At 52.9% G+C, this 19,267-nt stretch overlaps 1 protein-coding gene across 7 annotated transcripts in view; it reads left to right on the forward strand.

Moving 5' to 3' along the window:
* The first annotated feature begins 282 nt into the window (after window positions 1-282).
* IGDCC4 (immunoglobulin superfamily DCC subclass member 4) overlaps window positions 283-19,267 on the forward strand; it is a 39,620-nt gene continuing 20,635 nt past the window's right edge. For 5 of the 7 annotated variants that reach the window (XR_015135446.1, XM_086323002.1, XM_086323003.1 and 2 more), the window contains exons 1-4: window positions 283-724; window positions 10,894-11,244; window positions 11,876-12,017; window positions 18,789-18,925. Coding sequence is in view for 6 of the 7 variants with exons in the window: in XM_086323002.1 (XP_086179128.1) it covers window positions 298-724; window positions 10,894-11,244; window positions 11,876-12,017; window positions 18,789-18,925 (1,057 nt within the window). In the remaining variant the exon portion in view is untranslated. Of the gene's footprint in view, window positions 725-766; window positions 936-1,399; window positions 1,572-10,893; window positions 11,245-11,875; window positions 12,018-18,788; window positions 18,926-19,267 lie in introns of those variants that run through there. The other 2 variants (XM_086323005.1, XM_086323006.1) reach the window with 2 other exon arrangements.

The following is a 19,267-nucleotide window of genomic DNA, read 5'->3' on the forward strand; positions in this document are numbered from 1 at the left end:
AGATGAGGAGGGAACCGTCGAGTCCCCAGAGGGTCTGTCGGTGGAGAAACTAAGGAGGATTCAGGCCAGGACCTGGGCTGGAATGGACTGGCTCAAATGGCAAGATGGGGTTATCAGGACAGAAACCAAGGCCTTGAATCTGCCTCCACTGAGCCTGGAACCCAGACGTTGGAGACCCTGAGGCAGCTGCAGAGAAAAGAAATAGAGACATCGAGGCAGAAAGAGATCCCGAGGCAGAGACGAAGAGACAAACAGACCCAGAAACCAACTGCCCAAATGGGGGGTGGGGGGTGGCCCATGGCGACCCGGAGCCGGCGAGGCACACGCGCGCAGACCCCAGCAGGGCGGAGCACCCGCGAGGCGCAGGTCACAGCACGGGGCCAGGGTCCCCGGCGGGGCTCGACCGGCCGCGCTCGCCTGGCGCCCCCGCCTGGGCGGCTCGCCCAAGATGGCGATGGAGGGGCGGGCGAGGCGGCAGCAGCCCCGGCCCCCGCGCCGGCCCCCGCTCAGGCCCGGGCCCCCGAGGCCGCGCCCCCGCCCGCGGCGCCGCGCCTCCCCGGGCCACTGACGCCCGGCGCGCCCTCCCCCGGCGGCGGCGGCGGCGGCGGCCGAGGCGCGGGGAGGCGGCGGCGGCGGCAGCCCGGGCCCGGCCCCATGTCGCGGGGGGACGCTGGCCGCGGCAGCGGGCTCATCGCTCTGACCTTCTGCCTGCTGACCGCGCGCGGTAAGGGCGGGCGCCCAGGCAGCGGCGGGAGCGCCTGCGGGGTGACTGTGCGCCCCGGACTGCGTGAGGCTGTGGGGCCGCCGCGCCCCGAGTCCCGAGCGAATGGGGACCGTGGGGCGCCGGCTGCGCGCCCTTGTGCCGGTGATGCCTGCGCTCCGGGGTCCGCGAGCCGCGGCGGGCGGCGTTCGCGGCGCGTACTTGTCCGTAGCGGGTGTGTATGTCCTTGGTTTGTGGAGTCCGGAGTGAGTGTACGAGTGTGTGTGTGTGTGTGTGTGTGCGCGCGCGCGCGCGGAGGGTGGGGAGGGGGCTTCTGCCTGGCGCACAGGTCCGCAGTGCGTGGCCGATCGCTGCGTGGCATCGCGGGCAGTGGCAGCGGTGCCGGTGGTTTGTGCGGGGCGGGTACTGCCTTGTACTCGCGCGTCTCCGGGTTGGGAGTGTGAAAGAGGAGGGGTGTGTGTTGAGATTGTGTGTAATTGTGTTCATGGCACTGAGCTAATATTTGGCCTTGGCTTTTGGGGAGTGTCCTTGCCCTTGGTGGGGGGACAGGAGTAGGAGATTCCGGATTAACTGGGGATAGTTGTGATAAAATACTCAACTTTGTCCAGTGGGTGTGTCCCTGAGGCTGGTTGCGGGGGGGAGCGGGGGACTGTTGCCTCCCCCCAAAACCCGAGGCCCGGAGTGGGCTGGGGGAGGGGGCAGGAACCAGTTGCTTTCGTGGACGAGTCCAATACTCGCTGTCGGGCTGGGACGCGTGTCACTTCTGCCCCACCCCCGAGGGACACATCTGAAAAGGGTTGACGAGGTCAGCAAGGCCTGCTCCAGCCCCCCAGCACAGTGCGCATTGGGGGTAGGTAACTCTCCAGAGTTGTTCTAGCTGGAGAAAGGGCTGGGGATGGGGTGACGAAGTCCCAAGTGTCTACGCTTAAGGGAGCCTTTTTCTACCCCGGCCCGCTCCCTTTCGGCCCTGTGTGCGTTTGGGGGGCGGCCCAGGGGGAAGGTGGTTGGGAGCGCTGGGGAGGGGGATGGGCTGCCCGCTTTGTTCGCCTAGTCCTTGCCTTCTCTGCCTAGCGGGGAGTTGAGGATGTGTCCGGGGCTAGTCGGGGAGGGACTTGGAGGTGGGGGTGGGGAGGGGGATTTCTCTCCAGCTGCTGCGGCTTTCCAGAGAGACTCAGCCAGGCCACGTGGGAGGGAGGCAGGGACGGCGGAGGGGGGAAAGGAGCCTCCGCCTGGCCCGCCCCGGCCCTTCTCCAGGAAACCCAAATAGCGGGTGGGAAAGTATCAGGAACTACTCGAACCCCCTAGCTGCCTACAAAGACACGCCCCTTTTCAGACCCGACTGCGGACCCGGCAGGAGGCCGCCTAGGGGCGGGGTCCCGGCCTCTGGGCCAGGGTAGTGGGGGGTCTGGGGTTGTCAGGTGGGGTGCGGGGAACCTAGGGATTAACGAAGAGTTGTACCCACCCTCTTCTCAGAGCTCCAGACCGGGGTCGGGATCATCCAGCCAAGCGGAGTCAGGGCTGGGAACTGCACTCAATCGAGCATTATGGAGTAGCGGTGGGGCCTCCCGCCAGGGGCTCAGTTTGCCTCGGAGACCTGGCCTCTCCGGACTCCGAGTGCACAAGGCCGAGCTGGGGCTCCCTTGGCAGCAGTGTGCTTGGCTGAAGCTACTGCGCTGCCGGTCCTCAGTGCTAAATCCTTTGAGTGTGCAAATCTTCTCAGTCCTGGGGACATTCCCCAGGCTAGAGTTTGACTAGCCAGCCCCATCTGGATGGAGGTCATTTATTCAACAAATATTTACTGAGTACTCGTTTTGGCTAGCATGTGACCGGTGCCTGGATATAGTAAATAAGGAGGAGACTGACAGGTAGTCAGCAAAGGCTTCCTTCAGGAAGTAGTGAAAACTAGAGCTCTGTGCAGAGGGTCAGCTAGCACGGAAGGAGAGCGATGGTAGGGAGTTTTGCAGAGAGAACTGCACATGCAAACGCTCAGAAGTGACTTTCTTTAAACCATCGGATGAAACTAAATCTGGCTGGAGTTTAGAGTGCAAGGCATGAGGCAGGTTAAGGAAGAATGGGCCAGGGGCCACAGAGTGTCAAAAAGAGAAGGCTGAAAATGGAGCTGGATCCAACTCATGAAGGGGCTTATAAGCCCCACCAGGGTTTCTGGCCTGAGAACCCAAATGAGTCCTTGGGGGTTTTTTTGTTTGTTTTTTGTTTTTCTTTTAAAATATTTACTTGTTTTTGTATGCTCTGGGTCTTCGTTGCTGCTTGTGGGCTTTCCCTAGTTCCGGAGACTGGGGGCTCCTCTCTAGTTGTGTGTGGGCTTCTCACTGCTGGGGCCTCCCTTGTTATGGAGCACAAGCTCTAGGCACGTGGGCTCAGTAGTTGCAGCTCGCTGGCTCCAGAGCGCACACTCAGTAGTTGTGGCTCAGGGGCTTAGTTGCCCCCTCGGCATGTGGGATCTTTCTGGACCAGGGATCGAAATGGTGTCCCCTGCATTGCGGGGAGGATTGTTAACCACCGGAGCACCAGGGAAACCCTGGAGGGTTTTGAGATCTGTTTTGCATCAGCTCACTCCAACCGAGGTAGAGAATGATTGCATGGGATGGAGGCAGGAAGCTGCCTCTTCTTGGGAGGCTGTGGTAGTAATCCAGAGGAGAGGGTGGTGGTAACTAAAGTAGTGGCAATTGGAATGGCCAAGTAGCTGGATTCTAGAGTAGAATTAGCATGATAGTTTCAGGGAGTTTGTAGAGAGTGAGGGAGGGAGAAGTGAAAAATAATAGACACTTCAGCCACCTTGACATGTTGGAGTCAAGACTGACTGCCTGTCTCCCCAGCACACTTCGATTGGGAACTGGGGAAGTGTTGATGTGAATGGGATCCTACCTGGGAGTGGTGGTGGGATGCCCAGTGCTCTGTTTTCACCACAAGCAGAATTTAGGGGGTGGTGATGCAAGAGGTCAGCAGGAGGAGGGCTCTAAGAATAGGTGAGCTGCTTTCTTCTCACCAGGAAACTCCCACCTCCCATCCCTTTCTCATCCCAGAGGCTTGGAGGCCAACCTCCATCAGTTGGAGTGTTGGGGTGGCCATTTCTAACCTCATCTTGGGGGTTAGGAACTAGGTCAAACACAATCTCTATTTTTTTTCAAGATTTTTTTATTTTGATGTGGACCATTTTTGAAAAATGTCTTTATTGAGTTTGTTACAGTATTGTTTCTGTTCTATGTTTTGGCCTTTTGGCCAAGAGGCATGTGGAATCTTAGTTCCCATACCACTGACGTTGGAATGGGACATCTTAACCACTGGACTGCCAGCAAGTCCCGAACATAATCTCTATTAATAGTGAATCTAAACAATCCAGTTAAACCTTCACTGATCTTGTATGTTTTTTCATGGCTCAGTTAGTCATGGCTCAGGCTTCCCTGGTGGCTCAGACAGTAAAGCATCTGCCTGCAGTGTGGGAGACCTGGGTTCGATCCCTGGGTTGGGAAGATCCCCTGGAGAAGGAAATGGCAACCCACTCCAGTACTCTTGCCTGGAAAATTCCGTGGACTGAGGAGCCTGGTAGGCTACAGTCCATTGGGTCACAAAGAGTCGGACATGACTGAGCGACTTCACTTCACTTCAGTTAATCATGAGTTTCAAGTTGATTAATCTCACAATGAGTCTTCAAAGGTCGGCACTAAGGAGAACTTAGAAATACTTTTAGCATGAACTCATTTTGCAGATGAGAAAATTGAGTGACTTCCCAGAGTTACATGGATGGAGACTGAACTGGGACCGTAACCAATCTCCTGGCTATTGGAGTAGCCATGCCTTCCCGGGATTTGGTACACATTAAACCCGAGTTCAGTCTCTCTTCACCCCTCCCCATCACATGAGAAGTTACCAACAACTTGGGGCTTAGCCCCCTCACTTCGTGTGTCTGGGCCTGGGCCCTGGAATCCACTGTTCCCCACCCACCCCCACCCACTGCCTCCTGTTTTGCCTCCACTCTTTCTGAGATACAGGAACCAGACTTGACACAGAATTCCAGATGCAGAACAGATGTTATTGCCAAGCAGGCCTAGGGGTTCCCAGCTCCCCGGGTCACAGGGGAGGAAGAGAAAGAGTGGCTCTGATGGGGGAAGACCCCAGCCCCAGCCTGGTCAGGGATGGGGGATGGCAGCTGCAGGGAGAGAAGAAAACCAGAGAGGATGATCTGGGCCTGACATGCAAAGAAATGGAATCCTCGTGCTTGGGGCTGGCTGGGCTGCCAGCTACTACTGCCTCACTGCTGAGGCATTGTCTGGATTTGAGGGGCTGTGGGGTCCCTGGGGTTGAGAAGCAGAGGCTCAGGAAGCCGTCTCTCAGGTGCAAACCTGAACACACAAGCTGGTGCAGAGTCAAGACTTCCAGATGGCTTCATAAGGGGCTCACTTACCTTGCACATAGCTTGGAGCTCTGGCAAATGAATGGAGCATAAGAGAGACAAAGGTGGGCACACAAGGAAGGTATTTTTAATCGGACCTTCCATATAGCAGCAGAGGTGAGGTAATGAGCTCCCCAGTCCTGGTAATGTTTAAGTACAGAATTTCTTTGAATGTGAGTTTGCTGTTTTGTCTCTGGGCTTTTTTTTTTTTTTTGGCTGCGCTGGACAGCTTGCACGATCTTAAGTCCTTAGTTCCTTGATCAGGGGTGAAACTCGCCCACGGCAGTGAACGCACAGAGTCCTAACCAGGGAATTCCTAACAGGGAATTCCCTGCCTTGGTGCATTTTCAGCATTTTGCTGGATATCTCATAGGAGGCACATACTATGCTAGGCATTTTCCCACATGTATTATTCACATCATCCCCAGCCCTGAAGGGAGTTCCTATAATTTTTCCAGATAAGGAAATGGATGTTTGGAAAAGCACAAGGGGCTCTGTGTCTTGTCCTCTTGCGTGTCTCTCCGCCTGTCCTCTCATCTGTTCAAGGACTATTTACTGAGCACCTGCTGTGTGCCAGACAGTGTTTTAGGTCCTAGGGAACGCTGACCAGGACGATAATCTCAAACTTGTTGCCTTGCTGGGGAGATAGGCAAGTCAGAAATCTGCCACGCTAACTGCAATGGCTCAGGTACCCAGGGTCCTATGGGGCAGAAAAAGGAGCGCCGTCGAAGTCAGACCCCAGGATGGCACAGCTACTGAGGAAGATGGAGCAGCAGTGCTTTCCGAGAACAGGAAGTGGTTTGGTCTGGTGGGGGCTCCGCGTGACAGGAAGCAGGAGGTAGGCCAGTCAAGCTGAGCGTGGCTTTGCTGTCAAGTCTGCTGGGGCCGAGCCTGACTCCACAGGATCACACATGAAGGGAATGCTGTCTTCCTCGCATCCCAGGCAACAGTCCCAAGCTCTCCTTCCAGCTGTTGTGGGAGGGGCTTAGCTGTTGTGGGAGGGGCTTAGCGTGTGGTATGGGAGGTGGCCAAGGTGGGGAGTGGGGAAGGAGGTTTCTGGAAGAAGATGACTTGTGTCTCCTGGGAAAGAGAGTGGTGTCGGTGTCATGGAGAATTGCCCTTGTAGACTGAAAACAAGTTATAAATCTGTTGGGCCCTGAAATTCAAAAATGACAAGGCATTGATGTTTGTGGCAAGTTCTTGCCTTAACAAAGGCAGCATCTCAGCTTTGTCCCCCTTCTTCCCCCCACTCCCCCATCCTCTTTTCTGAAAGTTCACTGAGGAACGGAACCCTGGCTTATGCCAGGCCCCCACAAATCCTGCAGAACAGCACTGAGCTGGCCCCAGGGCTCAGCAGCGAATCTCCTTTCTGTCTGGGTCCTAATTGGCCTCATAAAATCTAATTTATCCTGCAAGTGGGTAAAATAATGCCAGAAAAAGGAGACTGAGAGATGGTCCTGGGGCTCCTGAGCATAGAAGCTCTGTATCTCCAGCAGGGTCCCCCCCTCCCCACCCAGGAGAGTGAGGAGAAGGGCTTGTGGGGGAGGGAGAACCCCTTGAGCAGAAAGCTGGCCACAGCGTGTCCGCTTTGTCCGCCCTGGCCTGAGAGGGAGGGCTGAGAAGTGCTCATGGGAGGGGCTGGGGGTGGTGGGAAAGGGGGGGGCCATGAAACCACTGGGCAAACACTGCCCACTCTCCGGAGCATCACTTTATGCAAAAAGATTTGGTGGTGTAGGAGCCACATGTACATGAAAGCCAACACTGCTGTGTAGCAGAATAGGATGCAAAATGGGCCAGAGGTTTCAAAATAAAAGCATTTCAGGTGGTCAGTAAGCCTCCTGAGTCTGATCTCCTCTACTGCTGGGAGAATTTTGGTGAAAACGAGAACTGTGGCAGCTCTTCATTTTAAAACTAGGGAAATGGAACCTGAAAGGAGGAAAACGGACCAAGGTCATACAACACACGATGCGCCTAGGACTCTGACTCTAGGCCAAGGCTGGTCCCACCACATCCCATGGTCTGTCTTAGGCAAGAGGAAGGATGGGTAGGGGACCTCTGAGTGGCTCCATTCTGTGAGACCCAGGAAAAACCTTCCTTGGAGGGGAACAGGGGCAACTTCATGGAAGGATGTGGCAGCTGAGCTGAGCGCCTAAGGATCCACATGTCCTGGGCACAGAAGTTGGGCTGGGCCCTGAGGCAGAGAGAACCTCCTCTTATTCGGGAGCAGCTCTCTCCTTGATGCTGGGTTCACCCCTGGGATATCCAAGAAGGACAATTTCCCCAGACTATCTCCCAGAGAGGCGAGCCCCTCCCCTGTTGGGCCTCAGTTGGGCTCCTCCCCATCTATAAAATGAGCAGTCTCAGGCTCTGCACATATTTTCATTAACGTGAGCTGATCTGGACTCCTGGCACAGCCCTGTACCCCCCGGGACCCCGAGTTCTCCCCACATCTACATCCCTGTTGGTTTCCACTGCCGCCTGGTCTTGCTGGGTGCTGAGCTCCTCTGAGGTGGGGCAGCCAGACATCTGCTGATCCATGAATATTCAGAAAGGAATTGGAGCCTTCTCTGGGCTCCCCAGCCAGCCACGGCCCCTCTGGCCGCCATCCTGCCTGTCCGAGCCCAGGCTGCTGACAGACCCAGCAGCTGCTCGGGGCCCCAACTGTTCACATTGTTTGTTCACCACGGCGGGGGATTTTCCAAGCCTCCGACATGCTTTGGGGGGCAGGGAGGCTGCCAGAGGGCTCAGGGATTCGAGTCATGTGGGGCTTTTCTTCCCTGAAACTCAAACCGACTGCTCAATGGCGGCTGGAATGGGGCATTTGGAAGCCGCTGGGCTGACAGCCCAGGCTGGCCTTGCCCCGACCGCGTTTGCATCCGAATCTAGGGCCGCAGATAGACAAGGGACTGGATGTTGAGAATAGTGATTTGCATTTGTACATCCCTTTCCAGTTTATGAAGTCAAAGTATTAGTCGTTCAGCCGTGTCCAACTCTTTGCAACCCCATGGACTGTTGCCCACCAGGCTCCTCTGTCCCTGGGATTCTCCAGGCAAGAATACTGGAGTGGGCTGCCATTCCCTTCTCCAGGGGATCTTCCCAACCCAGGGATCGAACCCGGGTTTCCTGCACTGCAGGCAGATTCTTTATCATCTGAGCCACCAGTGAGATCTCCAGTTTATGAAGTGCCTCTAAAGAATGAGTTCCCATTCCTTGATTGATGCCTGTTAAGCTTTGAACTGGAGCCCTGCCCTCCATCATCTGGTGTAATCCTCACAGGCTCCATAGTATCACCTTCATTTTACAGATGTGGAAACCGAGGCCCAGAGAGGTGAAGTGGCTTGTCACATAGCTGGTAGATGGAACAGCATGATTGGAAGCTTGATCTTCTGCCCTGGGATCAGGTGCTCTTCGTGGCTTCCTTCCCCAGTTTGGCTGGAAGCCAGGTGAGGGCAAGTGCTGCCTTCTCCTGGCTGCACCCTCTAGTACTGCTGAAACCAGCTGTGTCGTTGAAGGTGCCTGCAGAGCCTTTAAGAAAGGCAGAGAGGCCCGTTCAGACCCCCTCTGTCTGTCTGTCTTCCCACAGCGGTGTCCTGGCTTCTGCACTGGCCTCTGTATCTCAACTTGTCAGGACTTCTCCCCTCCGTCTTGATCCTAAAGTGTTGGCAAATATGTGTGTAGGTGTAGCAGAGATTCGGGTGCACATGTTTAGATGTGGAAGGTATCTATAGTTTTTTGTGTGTATCTAGATGATACAGGCTTCCCAGATGGCTCAATGGGTAAAGAACCCGCCTACAATGCAGGAGATGCAGAAGGCACAGGTTCGATCCCTGGGTTGAGAAGATGCCCTGGAGGACGTCTTGAAAACCCGCTCCAGTATTGTCTGAAAAATCCCACGGACAGAGGAGCCTGCTGGGCTACAGTCCATGGGGTTGCAAAGAGTCGGACATGACTGAAGTGACTGAGCACTGCACAGCTAGATGATACTCTAAATCAGTTTAGGAATAGGTGTGTCCAGTTCACTGGACAATCCTGCCGTCAGAGAATCTCAGACATCACCTGCTGTGTTTGAGTAAACAAGAGCAGGGCGGGGGTGGGGGCAAGAAAGTCCCAAGGCCACACAGCTAGACTGTGACAGGTCCAGGTCCAGAACTGAGGGTTGCCTGAGTCCCCCACCGCTGTGCTTTCCGCATGCCCCTGACGGGACGCTGTCAGCCCTGGCCTGCCTGGTAATGAGTATGGGCCATTGTCTTCACCTCTGTCCCTGACTCACTCTCAGACACACCATGGTGCCTTTAAGCAAGGTGTCAGGCCAGAGGATAGAAGGGGGCCTTCAGCCTTGGAGCGTCTATGGGACAAGGAGGCAGCAGGCCAACCTTGTGGGAGATTGAACGGGAAGAACACACCATTTCCCTGTGAATAATGGTTACTGGCCTGGCTGAGATGTTGCTTAAAATGATAAACATTGTCATTTGGGTGTTTTGCCTTGACCCTGGGATGGCATTCCCTGCCTCTGTTGTCCTCCTGCTTCACCTCCTGCTCCCTTCCTCTGCTGTCCACCTTTGTGGCCAGGGTGGTGTTGGAACTGCGGGCTCTTCTGGGGCATCTGCAGAGGGTTGGAGGCCTGGGTTCTGTGCTGGCTCATTGTGCGGCTCTGGAGGAATCAGCTGCAGGGAGGAGAGCTTAACTCTTGCAGTCGCTGCAGCAGAAGTGAGTTGGACAATCATGGTTGAGACGATCTGCAGGATTCCAGGAGAGGGAATGACATTACTGAGCCAGGTCAGCCACTGTGCCGCTCTCCCTTAGCACACAGCATCTCACTGACCACTCATGGCAGCCTTTTGAAGAACAAATGACTAAGTCTTTTTAAATTGAGAGGCAATTCACAAGCCACAAAATTCACCATTTAAAGGCTACAAATCAGTGGGTTAAGTTTATTCACGAGGTTGTGCAACCATCACCACTATCTAATTCTAGAAACATTTTCAGCACCCAAAAAAGAAACCTTAGATCCCTTAGCCATCTCTCTTCATTCTTCCCTCTCCCCAGTCCCTGGCAACCATGAATTTATGGTCTTGTCTCTATGGATGTGCCTATTCTGGACATTTCATAGAAATGAGATCACATTATACAATATGTGGCGTTTCATAACTGGCTTCTTTCCCTTTGCATAAAGTTTTCAAGGTTTATTCCCTCTGAGGCAAATGTCAGTACTTCATTTCTTTTGATAGCTGAGTAATATATTTATCCATTCATCAAGTGATTGGGTTTCCCAGGTGGTGCTAGAGGTAAAGAATCTGCCTGCCAGTGCAGGAGGCATGAGACTCAGGTTTGATCCCTGGGTTGGGAAGATCCCCCTAGAGGAGGGCATGGCAACCCATCCCAGTTTTCTTGCCTGGAGAATCCCCATGGACAGAGGAGCCTGGTGCACACAGAGTTGAACACGACTGAAGCGACTTAGCACGCACGCACGCACAGGTGATTGGGCATTTGAGTTGCTTTCACATTTTGCTAAGAACTGTGTTATTTTGTGGATGAGGAAGTTGAGTGGGGCTGAGGGGTGGGCACGATGGGCATGAAGCGCAGCCGTTGACCCAAGATCACAGTTAGTCAGAGGTAGAGCTGGGATCCAGACACAGGTTTCCTCATGAGCCCTCTTTCTCCGAGGCTTGTCCCCAACCCTGGTGCAAGTGGCTCAGGAGCTGGAGGCTGTGGGGTGTAGGAGGACACACTCTGATGGCCCTGGTGTCCCTCCTCTACGCAGGGGAGCAGCCATTGCCCCAGGAGACGACCGTGTCGCTGAGCTGTGGAGCAGGGCCGCTGCAAGTAATCCTGGGCCCAGAACAAGCCCTGGTGCTGGACTGCAGTCTGGGGGTGGCTGCCACCGGACCCCCCACCAGCGTCACGTGGAGCAAGGATGGAGGCGCCCTCCCTGAGCACAAGCACCTTCGCCTGCTACCCAATGGCTCCCTATGGCTGTCCCAGCTGCCAACAGTAGATGGCACTGACGAGGCAGACCCTGGGGCTTCAGAGGTCATTGAAGGCAGCTATTCCTGCCTGGCCCATGGCCCCCTTGGGGTGATGGCCAGCCAGGCTGCAGTGGTCAAGCTCGCCAGTAAGTGCTACATCTGGGGCTGAGCTGAGATCCGCACGACGTGGGGTGTGGGAACTGGGATCCGCCGTTAGTTACTTGCACAAAGGCTTGTCCCTGAGCCACCCCCCTTTCCCTGCCTCTTGTCCTGCCCAGTGGGTCCCTTCCTGCTACTATCTGTCTCACCGTTCAATAGTCTCACATCTTCCCCACTCTTCTGCTGCTCCTCTTTTTCCTTCCCTGTGACTTCGAGAGTCTAGACCTGTGCTTTCCTCCAGGAAGCCCACCAGAGAGACTTGAGTGTCAGGAGCACAGCGGTGCTCCCCACGCCCATAGTGTGTGGCGCTGAGCTGCATCGTCCAGCCACCCCTTGAGGGGGCTCTTAGGAGGCACAGATCACCATGACATAATTTTGAGGCCAGAGGAGACACTGTAGTCTGACATGAGTAAGGCAGGGGGACTCATCTGACCAGTCATCACCACTTACCCTCTGCCTGCCTGTCTGCGTCGGGTTGAATTTTCTCTGCGCGTGTTTCTGTCGCCCGGTGTCCCTCCGTGTCCGTGTGCACGTGTGTTTCACCATCCGTGCTCACTGTGGCCTCCTTTCTCGTGTCCCTCTCCTGTCGCTATATTTTCTCACTGTCCTCATCCCCAGCCCTTGCAGGCTTCTCCCTGCACCCAGAATCTCAGACTGTGGAGGAGAACGGGACCGCTCGCTTTCAGTGCCAAATCGAAGGACTGCCAACACCTGTCATTACTTGGGAGAAGGACCAGGTGACAGTGCCTGAGGAGCCTCGGTGAGTGTCCTATAATGGAGTGGGGAGTGGTTCCCAGAGGGCAGATAGGTTGGGCTCTGGGACGTTCTTGGAAACTGGGATCCTTAGAGTCAAGGTGGCTCCATTTGCCCAAACTGACTTAGGAGCCAACCACTACCAGATGCTCAGCTCATTTCTAGTCCCAAAGAGAAATTGGGCCAGAGGTTTTTGCTCCCTAGGAGAAAAGCCACCTACCAAGCTATGGGGCTTGGGTTAAGAGCAGTGATCTAGTACTTCAGAGTATATGTAGCCCAACCACTTGTTTTATCGAGGAGGAGACCAAGGGCCAGAGAGGAGCTGTGTTTTATCCAAGGCCACACAGTGAGGCATTGGCTGGATGTTTGTAGTTTGCTCAGGGCCAGGAGGCTGCTGGGAGGCTTTCTCTTTGCAGGTTCCTCTGAAATTTCTACCCTAGATACATAACTTCTCTTCTTCCCTCAGTTCCATCCAGTGGGGTGCAGCATTTGATAACTGGGTTGTGGAGAGCTTTTCTGTTTCACCCTCCTTTCTCCCCATAAAGGCAATGGAGCAATCCCAGGGAATGGTTTCTAGGGCAGAGGAGAAGCAGAGGCTAGACCCAGGACCTGATCACTCCTGTGGCTTCCTGGGAGAGCCCAAACGTACACAGAGCATGTCCAGAAGGCATGAGGCTCATTTGCATCCCTGGTCTTGGAATTGGTCTCGTGACTTGGCCGCCACCCCATAGATTCTTTTTTAATTGATGCGCTGGGTCTTGTTGCTGCACGTGGGCTTTCTCTATTTGAGATGAGCCAGGGCTGCTGTCTGGTTGCCGCACGTGGGTTTCTTATTTCGGTGGCTTCTTTTGTGGCTGAGAGCACAGGCTCTTTAGCACTCTGGTTACAGCAGCTGCGGCTCCCAGGCTCAGGAGCTGCAGTACATGAGCTTAGTTGCTCTGAGGCACGTGGAATCTTCCTGGACCAGGGATCAAACCTGTATCCCCTGCATTGGCAGGCGGATTCTTAACCACTGTGCCACCAGGGAAGTCCCACCCCGCGGATTCTTACATTTTGAAAAGGTTTCTCCAAAAGCCTTTCCCAGCCACCCTGCCCTCCTTTCCGTGCATCTCTCTGGCTGTAGTTACCAGCCCACTCCCTCCTCTCCCAGTTGAGGTGAGATTCCTCAGGCTCAGAAATACTGGTTTCCAGATCTCTCTGCCCTGGAACTAACCTGTCTTTAGAGTATTGAGTTGGCCCAGCTCCTCTGACTTTTGTCCATGTCTTGGTAGGGGTGAAAGTGTGAGAGAAACTTCTAGATAGAAAAGCCACAGGCCACATCTCTGCAACAGTTGGAAGGGAGGAAGAAGGGTGAGAAGCCAAGATGTAAGTGATCCTGTGATTCTGGTGATCAGTGAGCCCCAGTGGTCCAATGGGTTGGACTAGATCGTGGTTTCCAAAGTGAGGTTTTTTTTAGAATATTAGTCCCTAAAGATGATTCTTGGAAAAAAAAATTTTTTTTCCATGGTCAAATAAGACCAGGAAAGTGCCTATAAATCTCCCTCTTGGAGTTGACAAGTCCCCTGAGCAGCCCTGTGCTGAGAACCTGTTCAACTTGTTTAACCACCTCTTAGAGTCATTTGCTCCATAGTGTCAGTCGCTCAGCTGTGTCCGACTCTTTGCGAATCCATGGACTGTAGCCCGCCAGGTTCCTCTGTCCATGGGATTCTCTAGGCAAGAATACAGAAGTGGGTTGCCATGCCCTTCTACTATCCCCAGAATGAGCATTCTAGGGCGGGGCCTTGGGATTGCCAACCCAGTTTCCCAGCACTGGCATGTTAAGTTCTGTGCCTCCGCGCGTGTGGCGCCCCTCACTGCTGGGGGTGGACGCTTCCAGGGAGTTGCTGGGTGAGGGTCAAGTGCGAGGTGGGAGAGAGCAGAAAACTCTCCCCGCGTTAAAAGTCACAAGAGGCCCTGCTTAGTGCGAGCGGTGTGTTCTCACTTAATCCCTCCCGTCATCCTGCAAGCTAAGGGTTTCTTATTTTTCACATTTTCCTCTATTTACTTTGTTTATATTCCTATTGGATCTATTTTTCAAATTTGTATAAACAGAGAAGAAGAAACAAAAATGACTCATCTTCTTGCCACATGGGAAGCCTAGTTTTGATGTCTACCTTCAGGACTTTTCCCCTGTATGTTTATAAATATTAAACTTTTGGGATGATATATGCTGGGTATTTCTATTCAGTCTTTTTTATAGAAAACAAAAATGGGATTATATTGCAATTCCTGCTTTTTTTTTTTTTTTCACTTCATGCATACAGAACCCCCTTCCAGGTCTGTCTGTGTGGCTGTGGCAGATGCTTTTCTCTGAACTGTGAAACGAGGGAACTGAGGATCAGAGACACTAGTCACTTGCCTCAAGTCACACAGCTGCTGCCGAGAGTATCTGGCGTTGGAGCCCTGGGGTGGATGATTTGGTGGTTGGGGTGGGGAAACCGCAGGGTCTGAAGAAGCTCCTGTTGTAGGTGGGCTTAGAGATGGATCCAGTTATGCTCAGAGGAGAGGTTACTTCCTCAGTGTTTCTCCACAAATAGAGGAGTTCCCGCACCTCCCAGCATCTAGTTAGGCCTCTCCCAGGAGGCTGGAGCTGTCAGTTCCTGGACTCTGGAAGTGTTTGCCCCCAAGTCCTCTGAAAATTGATCCTCATCTATAAATAAGCCAGGCTCATATGTCCCAGCACATTGTGTGTGGGGTGGGGGATAAAGAAATACCTAAAACAGCAACTTGATTATGCCCAAGGTATGTATTTTTACACATGCCCGGATAGAGTTCATGTACAAATATGCTATTCATAAACTCGACTCAGAGGTTTGAAGGAGACCATATGCCCAGGTGTAGGCTGTGCACATGTGCAGTTAATAAGCACACGCCGTCAGGGTCTGTATGCATATTTTGGGCACTGACGGCAAAGTCTAGACCCTAAGGCAATTGCCTGATACTTACACTAATTTCTAATGAGAGGGGATCATTTTTCTTCCACAGGAACCAATAATCACCAAGAGCAACGTTTCCCAAATCACAGGCATTCACAAACTCCTGTCATAATCTTGGCCACCCCTAAGACATTTATATAATCACTCACTTTATACATTTCTTCAAATCAACTCTCTCTTTTGTAACTTTTGTGTCTGCGTGTTAAGTCGCTTCAGTCGTGTCCGACTCTTTGCGACCCTATGGACTGTAGCCTGCCAGGCTCACCTGTCCATGGGATTCTCCAGGCAAGAATACTGGAGTGGGTTGCTATTTCCTTCTCTAGGGGATTTCCCGACCCAGGGATCGAACCCAGGTCTCTCACATTACAGGCGGATTCTTTACCGCTGAGCCACCGGGGAAGTCTGCTTTGTCACTTTGGTGGTGGTGGTGGTTTAGTCGCTAAGTTGTGTCTGACTCTTGCGACCCCATGGACCCCATGGAGCCTGCCAGGCTCCTCTGTCCATAGGATTCACCAGGTAAGAATACTGGAGTGGGTTGCCATTTCCTTCTCCAGAGGATCTTCCCGTACTCACACTTTAAAATGAATGGATTTAATTCCTGCAGGATCCCTGGTCCAGTCCTCTGCCCTGCCCATCTCCCAGGGTCCATCTTGTGTCAGCCTCATGTGACCCTCGGCTCGTGTCCCTTTTCCTGGGGTGGATCTCTGAATCCGCCCCAAGGTGGGGCACCTTGGCCCTCAGGACATTCAGAGCAGCTCTGCCATTTCTTCTCTGCTCTTGAATCCCGGGGTTCAAGTGTCCTTTTGCAGGTACAGGAAGCAGGCTCAGGCTTGGGAAGAGAATGGTTCCTCCCTTTTAGATAGAAGTTGCTTTCATTCTATAAGTAGCTATTTTATTTGAAGTCATTTTAAAACGATAAAATATACTAACTTAAAGAAGAAAAAGTCACCTACAAACTGACCACAGATAGCTATTACCACGATCTTATGTGGGCTTATAACACATTAACAGGGTCAGGGGTGTGAAATACATAGGAATTTATGAAGCCCATTTTTCAAAGGAGAAACCTGAGGCCTGGACATTGGATGTCACTTGCTAAAAATCACATTTATTGGAATCAATTCTCCTCACTATGCCACAGCTGCTTTTATTCCAGAGCCAGGAGTTACAAAACAAAGTGTACAAGGGCACGTGCATTTTTCCATTTAAGTTTTATATTCCCAAACTAATAAATGTTCACTGTAACCAAGAAATTTAAAAGCAGAACAAAGAAGAGCGCCCCCACCAGTAATCCCCCTTGCTGAGAAAACCTCCACGACTGACATGAGCTTTACCACCCTTGACTTTTTCTGGGCACATCCTAGCATATCGTTTATCTATTTTCCAAAAATAGCATTGCTTCGCAAACAGTGCTTTGTGATTTTTCCCCCCCACTAACCAATGTGTCTTGGACATCCTTCCAAGGACAGAGCTTTTGAAACCACATTTTTAACAAAGCAGCAAAGATATTAAATGAACATTAAAAGTGGTGCCATCTCACTTCTTTGGCTGTAGCAAACTCAGCAACAGCACCACACCCAAGGAAAGGCATCCATTCCTTTGTTCGTTCATTCAACACACATAATTTAGGCAATATTACTTGTCAAAGGAGGTATTAGCTCTTGGATTGTTGTTTTTGTTGTTTAGTTGCTAAGTCGTGTTTTTTGCAACCCCACGGACTGTAGCCCTCCAGGCTCCTCTGTCTATGGGGTTTCCCAGGCAAGAATCCTGGACTGGGTTGCCATTTCCTTCTCCTGGGGATATTCCCGACCCAGAGGCCAAATCCATGTCTTCTGCATTGGCGGGTGCATTCTTTATCACTGAGCCACCAGGGAAACTCTTGGATACCTGGAGCAACATTTCCCTGGAAAGACAGGGAACCTTTGGGGTCAGGAAGTGCAGCCAGCTCTTGAGACTGAGGAAGGAGGAAAGGTCTTAGAGAATATAAGGTGGAGGAGACCAGGATGGGGGTGGGGGCCTTGTTTCCGAGATGGGTCCTTGTCTTTCCCATCAAATTCGTGGCGACAGGCTGGGTCCTGGCCCAGGATTTAGCTCTAGACACCCTGCACCTCCTCATCACCTCTCCCCTGCTGGCCCCAGCACTGCTGCAGGCAGCTCTTGGAGCTGAGGATAAGACTCCGGGGGCAGAGTTGAGTTTGCCTGTGGGGTGAGGGAAGGAGTGATGAAGGTTTATGTGTTTGTTCTAAGTCTTTGGGCCACAGCAGATTTCTAGGCTTATGGCCAGAATTCTGTCCCAACACCCTTCTGCTAGTGCTTTTCTCCTGTGTTTAGATTTTCTCATACCTTGCTTTCCCCACGAGCCAAGGGATCTTCACTTCGTGTACACAGCTGCCCCATTCCCTCCTTGACCTTGGCCTAGCCTGCATCCACAGTGAGAAACTAGAAGTCTCACCCTCAAGCTGACCCTGCAGAGATCACAGCTAGAAAATTCAGGAAGACCCACTCCCTCCCTGCTGGGGCCAGAGCCCATTCTGCTTCCCACCACCCAGGCCCCCGTGGACACTTCTCTGCCTGGGATTGCACTGTCTCTAAGCAAGATCTCTGGGTTCTTCCAGCCCAAACTGCTTTCCAACCCTCACCAAAAGGGCAGACAACACCACCCTCATCCATCCTGCCCCTCCTCCGTAATGTACACGTTGACTGGCGGGCGGGGGCACTTGCTGGGACTACATCCCTTCCCACTGGCATTGTTAGCCATCTAATAGCTGCAAAGACAGGCAGATGGGAAGAATGTGGGATTTGGCACCAGGAGATGTGGGTTCCAGTCATAACTCTGCTTTAACTGTGGGACCCTGGAAAAATACCCTCCTCCCTCCAAGATTTGGTTTTCTCACCAATAAAATGAAAGCTATGATCCCCTCTATCTCTTAGGCTTGTTTCAAGGTTCAAATTGAGATCATGTGACTAGAAGGGATTTTTATCAGAGGAGAGAGAAGGTAATACAGGCAGGAGGTAAACAAATTCAAACTTTACAGAAGGTTATTTAATGAAAATAAAGTCTGCTCCTGAGAGCTCCCCAGATCACAGGTTCCCTAAGACAACCACTATGACCAGGAACATTCCGTGCAAAAGCATATAAGTACATGTCCTCCACGCACTGTTCTGTACCATACATATTTTGGAGATGGCCTTGTATCAGCACACAAGGAGCTGCATCCTTTTAACAGCTGCCTAGCATTCCATTCTATGAATGTACCCGAACAAATTTAGCTAGTTCCCACCCTACAGATGGACGCTTGGATTGTTGCCAGTCTTTTGCTATGGCAGACAGGGTTGGAGTGAATATTGTTAAACATACATTTTGTGTATGTGTATGAGAATATCTTGGGATGAAGTCCTTGAAGTGACGTTGCTGGGTCTAAAAGGTGCATGCAGGTTTGATAAAATGCTTATTTGGCTGTGTCGAGTCTTAGTTGAGGCATAGTTGTGGCTCACAGGCTTGAGAGTGTGGGCTCAGTAGTTGGAGAGCGCAGGCTTAGTTACCTGTGACACGTGGGATCTTAGTTCCCTGACCAGGCATAGAACCCAGGTCCCCTGCGTTGGAAGGCGGATTCTTAACCTCTGGACCAGAAGGGAAGTTCCAGTATCTTTTAGTTTTAATTTGCATTTATTACGAGTGAGCTTAGTAAGCCACAGTAGGTATTTCAGGAAGGAGGGGTGGTGGGTTCAGGACAGCTGGGGCACTGCCACCCTCCCTGTAGAGCTCCTGTCCACCTCACAGGTGCCCTCTGTCCCTTCCCAAGGCTCATCACCCTTCCCAACGGGGTCCTCCAGATCCTGGATGTACAGGAAGGCGATGCAGGCTCCTACCGCTGTGTGGCCACCAACTCAGCACAACAGCGCTTCAGCCAGGAGGCCCTACTCCGCGTGGCCCACAGAGGTAAGGGGGCTGGCCGGGTGGGGCAATCAGCCATCTTGGAGCTGGGAGGGACCTCAAGTCGTCCGAGACCTGCCTTCAAATAGGTGACAGATGAGGCCATGAAGCCCAAAGAAGGCAGTGCCACCCAAGTCAGAGATAGCACTCAGGGCAGGAACCCAAGACTTCTTTCTGGTCCAGGGTTCCCTTCCTGCTGAGACTGTTTCCATGGGTGGATGGAGTGTCCAGGGCTGGGGACAGGTGCAGGGAGATGAGGTGTCTATGGAGAGGGTAGGTGCCCGTCCCTGCCCTGGGGGAGCCGCCCCCTGCTGCTTGCTGTGGATCTGGCTCCTAATGGTCTGGGAC

Source organism: Bos grunniens, chromosome 10 (assembly GCF_055505025.1).
Source record: "Bos grunniens cultivar Pamir isolate PY7600 chromosome 10, Bosgru_T2T1.0, whole genome shotgun sequence".
In the NCBI taxonomy this organism is placed as follows: domain Eukaryota; kingdom Metazoa; phylum Chordata; class Mammalia; order Artiodactyla; family Bovidae; genus Bos; species Bos grunniens.